Source organism: Carya illinoinensis, chromosome 2 (assembly GCF_018687715.1).
Source record: "Carya illinoinensis cultivar Pawnee chromosome 2, C.illinoinensisPawnee_v1, whole genome shotgun sequence".
NCBI classification, from domain to species: Eukaryota; Viridiplantae; Streptophyta; class Magnoliopsida; order Fagales; family Juglandaceae; genus Carya; species Carya illinoinensis.
In genome coordinates, this window is record NC_056753.1 from 28,757,544 (window position 1) to 28,772,242 (window position 14,699).

The following is a 14,699-nucleotide window of genomic DNA, read 5'->3' on the forward strand; positions in this document are numbered from 1 at the left end:
ACATGGACAAAGGTCATCCCCTGAGTACTCAAATGGTTGTTCGATCACTTGATATGCAGAAGGATCCATTTCGTCCTTGTGACGACAATGAAGAAATTCTTGGTTCTGAAATACCTTATCTCAGTGCAATTGAAGCCCTGATGTATCTTGCAAATTGCACTCGGCCTGATATTACATTTTCAGTTAATTTACTTGCAAGATATAGTTCTGCACCAACTCGAAGACATTGGAATGGCATTAAACATATCCTTCGATACCTTTGAGGTACGGTTGATATGGGATTATTTTATCAACATAGTTCAAGTCCACAATTAGTTGGATATGCAGATGCAGGTTATCTTTCAGATCCACATAGAGGTAGATCTCAAACTGGATATGTATTTACTTATAGAAATTCTGCCATATCATGGAGATCTGTCAAACAAACACTATCTGCTACCTCTTCAAATCACTCAGAGATCATCGCAATTCATGAAGCAAGTCGAGAATGTATTTGGCTAAGATCAATGATCCAACATATTCAAGAAAAGTGTGGCCTTCCAGTGATTAATGATAGTCCAACAACTTTATACAAAGATAATGCTGCTTGTATTACTCAAATTAGAGGAGAATATATCAAAGGTGATAGAACTAAATATATTTCACCTAAATTCTTTTATACTCATGAATTTCAAGAGAAAGGTGAAATTAAAATCAAGCAGATACGATCAAGTGATAATCTGGTAGATTTATTCACAAAAGCATTACCAACTGCAACATTTAAGAAGATTGTGCAGAACATTGGAATGCGGAGACTTGAAGACCTTTTATCATGCACTTTTCAGGGAGAGTAATGTCTTGAAGACTTATACTGATTGTACTCTTTTTCATTCGCTAAGGTTTTATCCCACTGGGTTTTCCTTTGCAAGGTTTTAATGAGGCAATCTTAAAGTATTTTACGTTACACATGAATATTGTACTCTTTTTCCTTCGCCATTGATTTTTTTCCCACAGGGTTTTTCCTTGGCAAGGTTTTAACGAGGCATATTCATTATATGTGGTCATCCAAAGGGGAAATGTTGTAAAATAACATTATTGTAAAATAAATTATATGACCACCTTGAGCTAGCCGTCAAATACATAGTACATAGTGCTAGCATAGTACTAGCATAGTGAGTTGGTCGATATATGCATAGTGCATAGTGCTAGCATAGTACTAACATAATGAGTTGGCCGACATATGCATAGTGCATAGTACTAACATAATGAATTGGCCGACATATGCATAGTGCATAGTACTAGCATAGTGCAACATAGTAAGCTAGCATAGTTCCCTTTATATGCCTATATATATCGTTGAATTCTTTAAAAAATTCATAAGTTTCATAACTTTTCTGAACTATATCTTTTTCTCTCCTTTTATAGTTTTATAATACCTACTACCTTCTATTATTATTTTTGTTTGTTTGTTTTCTTGTTTCTACTCCATGCCTTCATCACTTCTATTTAAATTGAGCTGGAAAGGTCCACTCACCCTTGAAAAGTGCCTAGTGATTTGATCCTAAGTTGACGCAAGAAATATAAATAATAATTAAAAAAAAAAAAAAAAAAAAGAATCCAAGCACACACATAGTTCTGTTATATATTCCAACACCGTCAGATCCGAATACCATCTCCCGAGAAAATCGCACTGAGACATGTCAGCCCAACCGTCCAGATCCACGCTGAAGTACTCGTCTGTCACCAGGAAGTCTAACAGCTGATCGTGACGCTAGCCTTAGCTGCCCTCCCTTCCACCGGATAATGGCGGTCCTTTTCAGGAACAGAGTACACTGACGCGGCTCTTTTCTTTTTCTTTTCTTTTCCGTCAAAACACGAATCTCTCTCTCAAACCAGAGGGAGAGAATATTTTCTTCACGATAATCATTCTTTTTTTCTTTGAATTTCTTCGGTGGCTGCTTTTTATCCTTCTTTCCTCTCCTTACAGTTTCTTTGTCCTCTCTCTCTCTCTCCACATTCTCTGTGTCAGTCTCTCTCTCTCTCTCTCTCTCTCTCTCTCTCTCTCTCTCTCTCTCTCTCTCATTGCGAGTCTGCGACCAAGTCGGCCATGTCTTACCGGGGGAGGGGGGTAAGCTTAAGCTTTCACTACAGGTTTTCATTTCGTTTTCTTTGGTCGTTTCGCTTCGTTTTATTTTTGCAATCGTTTCCTTTAAATCTAATGTTTCAGTGCTTTATTTTTAAGAATTATTATTATGAGTTGCGTGCATGTAAATCCGAGATAGATCTTATTCTATTGTACTTCGGAGTAACTTTCTTTAAAGTTCAGTTTTTCTACTGAGTCAGACTTTCTGATTCCTTGAAAGGTTGTTAGATTTGATTTGAATGCCAGTAGTTATCCTGTGTTTAGTTGCATGCAAATGGGGGAGGAGATATGTGTTTCAATGAGGTATTTTTTTTTCTACTTTTGTTAGGGAAAAAACCGTGGACGTTTGGTTGAAAGTTGAATAAATTATTATTATAATATTATTTTTATTTTAAAATTTAAAAATATTGAATTTTTTATTATATTTTGTGTAGAATTTTGAAAAAGTTATAATGATTATAGGAGAGATGTTTGATTTTGTATAACCAAACTAGCCCCAAGTCTTTACAAAATTGAAATCCACTGCACTGGAATTACTAATTTAATTTACGAATTTAATTCCATAGTTATGATCGGTTGTAGTGTTAGCTCTTAAGAAACGTCTGTGCCCTCATGTTGTAAGGAATTGCATGACCTGGGAAAAGCTTGAAGCATTGATTGAATGCATTAGAAATCGTGCTTCATGAACGTCTTGTTGTTGGGAGCAGCCATAACTTTAGGCCATGTCGTGGAACAGAGAAAACAAGAAAGAAAGCAAATTGAAAAAAAAAAGGGGGAATACTCGTGTGCCCCCTTCACCATGGGACAAACCCAAAAGTTTTTAGGTTTTTCTTTTTTTCTTTTTTTTTTTAGAAGAGGGGGGGGGGGGGGGGGGGGGGGTAGAGGCAGAGGCAGGAGTAAACCTAGCCCCACCAACAGAAACCTACAAAAGTCGCAAATGATATGGAAGTCTCTTTGGTATATTGTTAGAGTTGTTGCTCCCCAATGGCCATCAGTTTGAGTCCCCTCAGGGTCACTAGAGGTTTACCTAGCCATTAACTTCAGGGCCCCGTGGGATTAGTCGAGGTGCTCTCAAGCTAGCCCAGACACACACGGATATCAAAAAAAATATTGTTAGAGTTATACTATTATTGGCATCACAAATAATTAGCTTCATTTGCAATATAGCTGATGACCAAGTGCTTTAACTTACGAATTTCATTTTCAGACAAATGCTTCCTCTGGCATGGGTGTTGCTGAGCAAAGCATGACCACGTACCTTGAACTGCAGAGGAAGAAGGTGCACCGCTATGTAATTTTCAAGATTGATGAGAAGAAAAAAGAGGTTGTGGTTGAAAAAACTGGAGGCCCAGCTGAAAGCTACGATGACTTCACTGCTTCTTTGCCAGAGAATGATTGCCGATATGCAGTTTATGACTATGACTTTGTGACTTCTGAGAACTGCCAGAAGAGCAAGATATTTTTTATTGCATGGTTGGTCTAGTTTGCAAATGCTTAACTCTCTATCATTTTAGGTCCTCTTATTGTGCAATTGCACTCATCAAATGTGCCTTAGGTCCTCTTATTTCAAATTCAGGCTATTATTGTGTTCACACCAGTCCTACTTACTGATACTGTCATGGATTTGTTTAATCAGCAAAGCCTATAGTGCCGTACTTGCAGTCTAAATTCATTAGTTGAGTTTATATTTTTCTGATTGAATGAGAATTAGATGTGTACATTGAGAAGGAGCCAGCCATACATTACCACCTTGTGTTCTTCCCTCAGCGTGTTATGTGGATGGGCTTAAATGATCTGTTAGGTTGATCTTTTCTTGCATATTTTCTGATTATTACTCTGAACACAAGTAAATATCTCGACTTTGTTTTCCTGGGAACATGTTGTTTATCATTGTCGTTATAGTACTTGGCTTCCCGTCATCATATCCTTGATTCCTCTGTCATTATGGTTTCTCCTGACTTTATAAACTTTTCATTTTGTGGTTGCCAATGTTCGTCTGTATGGAGAATAGCTTCATAATACAGGTTTGTGGCCCCCATAGACCTTTTTCTTATCGCTAGATGCTCCTATGCACTATTACACAAAAAATGTGTCTTTTTTTTATTGGCACCGGGTGTCCAAAAACAGCATCTTGACTAATCCCGGGGGTGCACAGGCTCTCGGCAAGGAGTTAGGGTTAAATGTGTAAACTTAATGGACCTTACCACGAGGATATGCCCTTTGTCTGTTGGGATTTTGGAGAATATCATTATTGGTGTTCCACGTTTGTAGACAGAGTGCTAATGAATTGGATGGCATTGAGATCTCTCTATAGTAAGTGCTATGGTGTGAGCATTTGGAGAGGATGCTTTCATTAGTAGAGGATTTATTGTGTTTGGTGCTTGTAATAATTTGGTTAAAGAAATATAAATATATATATATATATATATATGGTTAAAGTAATATTTGAATCGATTGGTGGTCTTGAGGATAATTGTCCCCTTCCTTTGGGAAACCTAGCCCACTGAGTTTTAGTATATGGTTAAAATTCATGTTTGATCATTTTTCAGAGTTGGCATGGGTCTCCATGGAGTGATGCAGGAGATAGATCTTGGCGAGGGCCATTTTGTGAATTTTTGAAGTTCTTATTTGTTCTAAATTCATTTATGTGGCTGTGGTAATGCATTTCAGTATAGATTTCAATGTTTGGATAATTTTCAGCTTCTGACTTTCATTTCCTTGTGAAAGGATCTAAAAACTGGGGAATGTATTTAGCTGTAGTTCTGTGTGTTTGAATTTAATTTAATTGTTTTTAATAAATCTGTGGTGTTAACATTTTTGTTTTCAATAATCTAGGTCTCCTGCTGTATCTAGAATCCGTGCTAAGATGCTCTATGCAACATCAAAGGACAGGTTCAGAAGGGGGCTGGAGGGCATCCATTATGAGATTCAGGCAACTGACCCAACTGAAATGGATCTTGAAGTCCTCAAAGACCGTGCAAACTGAGCACTCGTTTCAAAGGGTTTTGTTATCAGAGAACATCTGGGGGTTTTCTTTGGTGACCGAATTAAATGCAATTTCATGCTTAGTTGCACACAAAATACATATAGCTTAACTATTAAATAACGGCCACCTGAGAAGGCTGGTTGGGGGCTCGTGGCTATGAACCCGATACAGGGGAATTTGGGCTTCCTTATTCCCATGATGCTTCCCAGGTGAAAATGGGTATGTTATGTGTACTGATAATTTGACTGCGATTCTACTAATATGGATATTGTATCAGTGGTCCACTCTTGAGTTCATTTAATTGTTTCATGGCAAATTATGGTTTCCTGCACAGACTACTTGGCCCCAACTTTTTAGGATTTTATCGCAGGGGATCTGTAGTTCCAATCTTGGGTTTTCTTATAACATTGTTATTGGCAAATTCTGGTCATCGTGTATATGATACTGATGTTTTGTCTCGAAATAAACCGGTGTACTGCCTAGAAATTTTGCTTTGAGGTTTTTGCTCAATACAGATCCTCTCAACTAGTTGGCATAATTTGCATTACGGGTTCTTCTGTTTGTTCATTCAACTGAGTTTGTGTATGGAGATGGGAAATCAGGCACCTAAACTATATGTCTAAAGTAGAATGGAGCTTATATGAAATGGTGCCATGATGTCTAGCTTCCATACGCATTTTGAGAGGAACTTCAATCTTGGTGGACCTTTTTGATGGCCACACGTTGTGTAGATTTTCTATATGCTTTTTAGTAATAGGCTTTTCAAGTAAAATGAGTTGGACCACATAGTGGAATCATCTGAGGTGTGACATGGATCCATGTTTAGGGTTATGGGGCATATCGTGCGTCTTGTGAGTTTAATCCTAGATGGCTTGTGAATTAGGTTAGGCTTCAGGATTGGGTTTTATAATTCTTAGGATATTTTATTTTACAATTTTCAAACTCGATTAAATTTTTATTACATCTGTATTTATTTTTAGAACGATCTTTATTTTTACTTCTAATCATCTAATATTTACTCATATCTATAATATTTTGAGTTTTGTTCCATATCAGTTACTTTTCACTATCCTAGGGCCCACACGTGATGTGGCCTTTTTTTTTCTTTTCTTTTGATTTTTTTTATTTGCCGAAATGCTAGTTTTGGGTGGAAAAAATATAGTTGCAAGTATAATTGTATACTAATCTGTTCACTAATCTATGCACCAATATGATGTGATTGGTTAAAAAGTAAATTTTCTTAAAAATAATATTAATTTAAATTTTAAGTATAAATGAATCAGTATTGGTACACAGATTAGTACGTGACTGTGTTTGTATATAGTAAAACTCTTTTGGGTGCCTTCATTCATGCTTCTTACTCTTATTTTCCACAATGAAAAATCATTCCCTCGTTTGATCTCTAATAATGCTGTGGAAGAGAAGGCAGACCTGTCCATTGATCTTCTTGTTGTTTGTATTGAAAGGCGCTTCTTTTTGGCTGTCACTTTGCAGCTTTATGCTTCTTTAGTAGGCCCTTTCGGCTTACCCATCCTCGGTCTCCATCTTCTCTCAACCTGGAAGGATCTCCACGTGATGATGCACTCAATCTTCTAGCATTCAAATTCAATGCGGATTCCAAGATCAAACTTTTCTTCTCTCCCAATGCAACCTCTGATTTCTGTCAACGGCAAGGAGTCAAACGTGCCAAATATAAAGTGGTAAGTTTTGTCCTCAAATGTCCAAATCTACGTGGAGTTGTCACTCCTGACACTTCGTCACTTCCCACTACCTTTAGGCGGGACTGAGGGGGAGGGGGAGGAGGAGGAGGAAGGGGAAGGGCAGGATCGGTTCACTTGATTTGCCACATAAGGTGTAGGGTGGGTAAATCGGCTTATGGGTAGCTATTTTCTAATATTATATTGTTACTAAAAGCAAGTTAAAGTATTGACAATTCAGGTCCCGTTTTGATGTCGATGTAAGTTAAAATAAATTGAGTTCTTTATGAATATTAGTGATTTGAGATGATGGAATGAGTTTAGATATGTTAAGATGTTAAAACAAGTTTAGATGTATTTATGAGAAGTTGAAAAAGATTATGAGTCCTGCGTGTAAAGATATGTTGAGTTGAAAAAGATTATGAGTCCTACGTATAAAGAGATTTTGAGTCGAGATAAGTTTAATGATACAAAAGTTTTGTATTTTGATATTAGACTTAGTTTAAAAATCAGTTCAATCCAAGATCTAAACGGGGCTCAATTTGAAAATTAAAAGTTCTACACCTTGTGGTTCAGCTCAGAGGTTCAATTTTCTTCAGGGCTCTCAAGGCATTATGCCCTAAAACTTATATGAAAATTGAAAAATAAAAGCAATGGTTGGGATATAAGAATTTGTATTGATACATAATCATATCTTTTTTTTCTCTTTATCATAAATAAGAATCTCATAGTAAATATATCACTATATAGAAAAACGATATTTGCAGTTTTACGATATTTAAGTTTCGAAATTCAAGTAATTTATTTGAAATAAATAAATAAATCTAAGACACAAAAAAAAAATAATTTTTTAATAATTGACTTAAATTTACCTTTTTAAAAAAATAATGTACGAGAATTATATATCCTATAATTATATTTAACATTACTCAATCTGATTGATACTTATTTAATTTACGGTTTACTACATATGAAAATTTATTAAAAATTTGTGTTAGAATAAGTTGATTAAAGTAATCTGTTTTGGTAATTCAAAATTTCAATTTGTGGTTGTCACATCACTTACAAATCCGACCAATTCATAAATTATATTGCCTTAATTCATTTCACAATGATGTCATGCGTGATTTATTTTAATAGTCATAAGTGTTCAGATCAGTTTATGTGCACCTCAATAAATTATACGAAGTCCTAAAATTAATAATCAAGTAAATCTTCGGTGGTTCTGAGAGAATTCTAATCGGTGATCATTAGAAAATAAACCTAAAATTTGATCAACTGAGGTATTCCTCATGGTTAATGCCATGCGTGAAAATTAAAAGATGTGAGTGCATGCCCGTTCAAGAACGAATAAAAAGAAAATAAAAGAAAATAAAAAGAGACAAAGAAGTATATTCAAAGATGGTTTCGATTAAATGATACTGGTGCTTTCACTTGATTGTGTAGAAGATATGATCTCAATTATTCTAAACGATAAGGAGATTTAGCATAAATTTGAAAGATACAAGAAACTTCAACTGGCTGGTCTAAATCATTTGCCAGAAATCATCCAGAAACATGGTACCAATTCAAACCATTATGTATGTCGGGGCATTTTCGGGTTCAGGTCAAACCTTAATGTCAAGCAAGACAAACTTGACCAACTGAGAATCTACTTTTATTTTTTGTTTTTTTGTTTTTTTGTTTGGTCCCTTCCGAAAGCTGTGCTGTGTGTCATAAGCAAACCGACAGTACCTACACACAGCACAGCTTTCGGGATTCTCTACGGTGGGATATGGGAGGCGTGTTTGGCAGAGGTACGAGGCAACGAGAGTACAGGACAAACGACAGCACCATCGTTCTCTATCAATCTTATTCTGCCCCACGTGATTTCACACCAAATCCGTGAAACACTCACAAAAAGACCTTTCTCCGATTCACCTTGTTCCACCATAAACGCCACAGTTCAGGGTTTGTGAATACATACAACAAACATAAAGCAATTGACGCCTACTTTTGGGGATTTTATCGTTGTTTTTGGTTGCTAGACTGGTGGTTTACTGGGTATATAGTATCCGTCAAATTATTGATCAAAATAGAAGTGGCTGCAGTTCGTTCCTTTGTATCCATTATCTTCTGCGCGCCAGTTCTTTTTAGCTTTTTACAGTCTATTTTCACTCTAGCTGGTAATTGTGGATAATTTTCTTTGGTATGTATTACTGAGGCATGCATATTCTTGTTTCTCTTAGATCTATATTCTTTACTTCCCGGATAACCTATCGTTTTCAATAGAGAGTTCCAGTTGAAGAGTACAATCATGGATGCTCGACCTAGGTGCAATAACAGGTTTGTAACAAAGTATCAAATTCACGGTCAATAGTTTGCTGTAAATGCTTGTCTTTGTTTTGAGTTGCTTTGTGGGGTTTGATTTCAAACTGAACACTGTCAAATTGTTTCATAGCGAATATCGCGAGCGATAAGAACGTTGGTTTTCCTCGTGCTGAAGTACAGGTGAAGAGAAAATACTGGGATCCCTTCGAAATTTAGAACTTTATCCTGGAGAATCGTATTCGATCGTCTAATATGGGGGGTAGCATCAAGACCGTTGTTTGGTTTAGGAGGGACCTCAGAATAGAGGACAATCCTGCCTTGGCTGCAGCTGCCAAGGATGGTTCTATTTTTCCTGTCTATATATGGTGCCCTAAAGAGGAAGGACAGTTTTATCCAGGTCGAGTTTCAAGGTGGTGGCTGAAGCAGTCTCTAGTCCACTTAAAACAGTCCCTGAAGTCCCTTGGGGCGGAGCTTATGCTGATAAAAACAGACAGTATTCTTGCCAGTCTCTTGGAGTGCATTGAAGCTGTCGGAGCAACAAAAGTAGTATTCAGCCATCTTTATGGTATGTTCTGGTTTCCTTTCTTCAACGTAGATGACTCCACTGATATACACTTTGATAATATATCCATTGTACGTGAATGCTGCTTTATTCAATAGCAAACTGCATCACGTATAGATCTTCAGATGATTATAGCTGTTGGTTTTTGAGTTAGCTGATGTTAGCATGATTATCAACGCCAATCCAGAATATGGTGTTCAAAGAAAGAAAGTACAAGTCTTTGAGTGAGAGGGAAACAACTTGTAAAATTCTAGTGCCCTCTTGTACATCTGAAGAGCAGTAATTTTCTATTTTTATTTAATCGATCCCAGATCCTGTGTCACTTGTTCGAGATAACAACATCAAAGAAAAACTGGTGGAGCTAGGCATTTCTGTGCAAAGCTATAATGGAGACTTGTTGTATGAGCCTTGGGAAGTGCACGATGAAAATGGACAAGCTTTTACAACCTTTGAGGCATACTGGAACAAGTGCTTGCACTTCCAAATGCAACCCGTTTTACTTCTTCCTCCATGGAAATTAGTACCAGCTTCAGGTACGTTTTAACATGACTTCTTTTAGCTAGGTACTTCTGTGATTCCGCAACAAACTGTCAACTTCAGAGGTTAAAATATTACTATTTTCCAGTGATGTAAAAGCTAAAAAGGAAGTCTTGTTGCCGTTTTGATAACTTCCTTTAGCAGAAAAGTTGTCATGAGTTTCAGCTCAGATTCTAACCTCTCAACATATTATTAATATTTATGTGTCAATGTGTATAGAATAAAGAAAGAACGAAAAAACATTGGGAGTGATCATCTGAGAAATGCTGTTTCTATATCGACAACAGGAACTGTTACAAAATTTTCAATAGGGGAATTGGGTCTTGAAGAGGAATCAGAAAAATCTAGCAATGCCTTGCTAGGAAGAGTATGGTTTCCGGGATGGAGTAATGCTGAAAAGGCTCTAACTGAATTTGTTGAGCTTCATCTGCTCGACTATTCTAAGAATAGGCTAAAGGTTGGGGGAAACTCAACATCGCTTTTATCTCCATATCTTCATTATGGAGAACTAAGCGTACGGAAAGTTTTCCAATATGTGCGGAGGAAACATGTGTTGTGGACAAAAGAAGGGAACTCTTTGGGGGAAGATAGTGTGGCTCTTTTCCTCAAGGCCATCGGACTTAGAGAATACTCCCGTTATCTTTGTTTTAACTTTCCCTTCACTCATGAGAGATCAATACTGAGCAACTTAAAATTTTTCCCTTGGCATGCTGACCAAACCTATTTTAAGGCTTGGAGACAGGGTAGGACTGGCTACCCATTAGTTGATGCAGGAATGAGAGAACTTTGGGCAACTGGGTGGATACACAATCGAGTAAGAGTGATTGTTTCAAGTTTTGCAGTGAAAGTTCTACTTCTTCCATGGAAATGGGGGATGAAGTATTTCTGGGACACACTTTTGGATGCAGACTTAGAAAGTGATATCCTTGGTTGGCAGTATGTCTCAGGTAGCTTGCCAGATGGCCATGAACTTAAGCGACTAGACAGTCCAGAGGTATGTTGGGCTTCCTTTGATTACAAGAGCATTTGAAATTGAATTTATAACAAGCAATTGGACTGAATTTCAAGACCAAACAAAAGATTTCATTTCTTTAACCCCATCATGTGGCCATGTCCTGTAATTTTGTGGCATAGTGTGATTTATGGTGTCTTCTTGCATTTGAGTGCTGTCTTGTGTGAGTTATATTCTGAGTTTTAATTTCTTAAACTTCCCTTGCCTGCCTGTTTGCACCTCAAACTTTGATCCAGGACGAAAGTGTGATTTTTTTTTTTTTTTCCCATCCATCTAACTTTTTGGAGTCAGGTTCAAGGCTCAAAATTTGATCCAGAGGGTGAATATGTGAGACAGTGGCTGCCCGAGCTAGCACGGATACCAACTGAGTGGATTCATCATCCTTGGGATGCACCCTTTCCTGTACTGAAAGCCTCAGGAGTCGAGATGGGATTGAACTACCCAAAACCAATAATTGAGTTAGATTTAGCTAGAGAACGTTTGACTGAAGCTATATTCAAGATGTGGGAAATAGAAGCAGCTGCTACGGCCTCCAACATTAATTGCACAAATGAAGTTGTCGTTGATAATTCTGAGGGTACTGAAAATTTGGCCATCTCAGCAACTGCCTTGAAGACAAATGCTCCACGTGCTACCGTTTCATCCAACGACCAGAAGGTGCCAAAAATTGAGAATTCCGAGAATCATCCACTAAACAGGAAGAGATCACAGCATATGGTAGAGGAAAAGCCACAAGGAGATAATTTACTTAAGCTTAAAAATGGAGCTGAGACCTCAAGAAGAGATGAGGATATATGCTCTACAGCTGAATCTTCACCGGTTAAGAAGCAGACCACAAGCATAGACTCGTTTTGTGTTCCTCAGTTGTGTTTTTCGTCAGAATGCAAGTCTTTACCAGAGCACGAATCTTCTGTCTTGGAGCAGCCGTTGCGAGAACAGATTGACATGGAACAGAGTTCAAGAAAAGATAGCAACTAACATATTTTGCACCACGACGTTTAGAAGGGACGCAGCCCTTTAACCAAAATCAAGTTGCTAATTTGATTTCAAGAAATACTTGAGCAGGAAAGTGAGGAATGAAAATAATGGTGTGAATGCTGTAGAATGATCGATGGATATGTTTTTATGATAATTTCAATTTTCCTCTTGCACATGTTTATGTCCGACTCTACGTTGTGCTTTGGATTTGTTCTTTTAAATTCTTTTTCAATAATTCAATGGTCTAATTCAGAAGGTTATCCACTTAATTACGTCCCCGCAATCAGCTCAAATTGGCCTCAAACTATCCTCACATGATTAATGTGGTTTGTGTAATGAAACCCGCGAATTGGGTCCGAACTAAGTCAAACAATGGAGCTGGAGAAGTACTACCGTAATGGGCCAAGTGGATGGGCCCCTATTATGTAGTCCTTTGATGTTTAGTCTATGTTAATAGGTGGGCCGAAAAAGTATTCCTTGGGCCGTTAGTGATATTTACTGCTTTGTACAGTGGGTTTTCTATAAGGAAAAATCTAGTTGCAAGTATAATTGTGCACTAATACGTACACTTATCTAATATAATTGGTCAAAAAATAGATTTTATTGAAAACAATGATAATTTAAATTTTGAATATGAATGAATCAGTATTGATACGCAGATTAATAAGCGATTTTGTTTGTACGTAGAAAAACTCTTTCCATAATTGACATTCGGTCTTTTTGTTTATTTCCTTATTTATTTTTACAACCATTCTCATCTCACCTCATTTAATCATTAAAAATTTTTCAAATTTTCATATAAAATATAATAAAAAAATCAACTTTTTCAAATCTCAAAATAAAAATAATATTAAAAAAAATATATTCTAACAATATTTTATTCAACTTTTAACTTTTACCTCAACTTATCTCACCTTATTTGTGAAAACAAAAGAGGCAATCCATATTATTCTTCTTTGAAGATGGAGGGACATCGAACATCCTCTATAACAATCTCAATGAATGAAAGTTTATGAGTATTTCCTCTATTACTATCCAATCTTTACCCTGTTTAGCATAGTATCTAGAGCCACCGATTCTCATGGCTGAGCTAAGTACTGCAGAGTTACAAATTTGTTTTAGAATTATCATCGTGCACTTTAAAATGAAACATTTAGAGAGTCTGGAAAAAGGGTTCTCATAGTGAAGTTTGTAGAGGGTAAAAATTTGAAGAGTGGTGGAAACCTCCTACACCATTTACTACGTGAAGCTTAACATTGAATGTGCATATGGAAGAAAGATATGTCCGTTGGAGGAACAAAAATTAAGGTATGGAGAAGTTTATTTGGAAGATCAAGTTACGTTAACAGAGACAAAAATAATGGAAGATGGGTTTCTCCTTCTAGTTATGAGGAAGGAAGAATTCGGCTCAAAACAATTAAGAGAAGAGAAGGAAGCAGCTATGGTTTCAACAAATGTCCGATTGAAGGGGGAGAATGTTCTCTTTCTCTCTGTTTTTAGTAGTTTTATGAAGTTAAGAGAAGATTCCGTCATTGTCAACCTAGGAGAGAAATCCTTGGTGGAGTCACATGACATGGTTGTAGAAGTGGGGGTGGAAGAGATTGTGGTGGTGTCCATTTATCCTAAAGAAATCTCTCCTTCATCTGTCCTTAAAAACCCAAATTCAACATTAATTTCTAAACTTTTAGATTTTCCTCTCTGATTTTCGCTTCCTTCATTTCCTCTCATAAAGTATTTCCTCCTTTATTTTCCGTCGGTCAACCCTAATAATAACTACAAAGTGACTGTAGAAAGAGAAGGCATGGCCATCAGTATCCCTCTTAAGCCTCCTCCTACCAAAGGCGACATGGCTCTTCGGTGCCCATAGCAATTGGCCATCGTGCACGTCTCCATGAAAACCCAAGTGCCACCACCCAAGCGCTCTCTCCCTGTACCTTGTTAATCCCATGATAAGTACAAATCAATGGATTCGAGTACCTACAAGAAAAATGGAGTATATGTTATAATCAGATATGGTAGAGCTCTTCTTCTATAGAAGGGAGTTATACACGATGGTTTCCTTCTAGCGACCAATTTCTTCTCACGGTTCAGGCGACGGAGGAGGGGTTTCAATTGTTGCAGTTGTTGCTTGAGTTTGCCTTTACCAGGGAGGGACAACCATTGGAGGATCGATAGGTTGTTCTAGGCTCAAGCAGCCTCCTCTCATGCCTAAACCATAACTCTTTTTTCAATTCTGCTGCCATGGAAGAAATCAGGTGAAAGAGGTGAGTCATTTTGGCACTTCTATTGCACTCATCTATTTCTCCTTCAGCTTTTCGTTGTTAGAAGTATGTGTTTCGAGCAATGGTTCTCTTCTCTTTCAGTGGTTCCCATGGATGAATTTTGAGTGTTAAAGACTATTTGGTTGTTTAGTTGATGCGAAAGAGTTGTTTGAGAAAATGCCTAAAAGATATGTGGGGACTTGGAAGGCTACGGTTTTAATGTACGTACAAGGA

The 14,699-nt window shown here is 37.1% G+C and overlaps 2 protein-coding genes across 10 annotated transcripts; both read left to right on the top strand.

Annotated features, from left to right (window-relative positions):
- The first annotated feature begins 1,826 nt into the window (after positions 1-1,826).
- On the top strand, positions 1,827-5,424 carry LOC122300684 (actin-depolymerizing factor-like). 2 transcript variants are annotated; one of them, XM_043111500.1, is made up of 3 exons: positions 1,827-2,130; positions 3,330-3,595; positions 4,958-5,424. In XM_043111500.1, exons 2-3 carry the CDS (start codon positions 3,348-3,350, stop codon positions 5,106-5,108), a joined length of 399 nt encoding a protein of 132 aa, XP_042967434.1. In that variant the 5' UTR covers positions 1,827-2,130; positions 3,330-3,347; the 3' UTR covers positions 5,109-5,424. The 2 variants fall into 2 exon arrangements, with proteins under 2 accessions (XP_042967434.1, XP_042967433.1); XM_043111499.1 differs by having other exon boundaries at positions 1,828-2,107.
- A 3,064-nt stretch (positions 5,425-8,488) lies between these two features.
- LOC122300685 (cryptochrome-1-like) lies at positions 8,489-12,377 on the top strand. 8 transcript variants are annotated; one of them, XM_043111504.1, is made up of 6 exons: positions 8,489-8,993; positions 9,077-9,130; positions 9,246-9,680; positions 9,989-10,210; positions 10,502-11,208; positions 11,518-12,377. In XM_043111504.1, the coding sequence occupies exons 3-6, from the start codon at positions 9,368-9,370 to the stop codon at positions 12,202-12,204; spliced, it is 1,929 nt and encodes a 642-aa protein (XP_042967438.1). In that variant the 5' UTR covers positions 8,489-8,993; positions 9,077-9,130; positions 9,246-9,367; the 3' UTR covers positions 12,205-12,377. The 8 variants fall into 8 exon arrangements, with proteins under 8 accessions (XP_042967438.1, XP_042967440.1, XP_042967439.1 ...); XM_043111506.1 differs by having other exon boundaries at positions 9,296-9,680; XM_043111505.1 differs by having other exon boundaries at positions 8,489-8,970.
- Positions 12,378-14,699: the final 2,322 nt, after the last annotated feature.

What these genes read in the sequence shown, in the direction of transcription:
- LOC122300684 (XM_043111499.1), top strand. Translation starts at nt 2,087, where the DNA reads ATGTCTTACCGGGGGAGGGGG. An exon ending in TGTCTTACCGGGGGAGGGGG is followed by an intron (nt 2,108 to 3,329) that starts GTAAGCTTAAGC and finishes TTTCATTTTCAG; the next exon opens with ACAAATGCTTCCTCTGGCAT. An exon ending in AAGATATTTTTTATTGCATG is followed by an intron (nt 3,596 to 4,957) that starts GTTGGTCTAGTT and finishes TCAATAATCTAG; the next exon opens with GTCTCCTGCTGTATCTAGAA.
- LOC122300685 (XM_043111504.1), top strand. Translation starts at nt 9,368, where the DNA reads ATGGGGGGTAGCATCAAGACCGTTGTTTGGTTTAGGAGGGACCTCAGA. An exon ending in GAAATTAGTACCAGCTTCAG is followed by an intron (nt 10,211 to 10,501) that starts GTACGTTTTAAC and finishes TATCGACAACAG; the next exon opens with GAACTGTTACAAAATTTTCA. An exon ending in AGCGACTAGACAGTCCAGAG is followed by an intron (nt 11,209 to 11,517) that starts GTATGTTGGGCT and finishes TTTTGGAGTCAG; the next exon opens with GTTCAAGGCTCAAAATTTGA.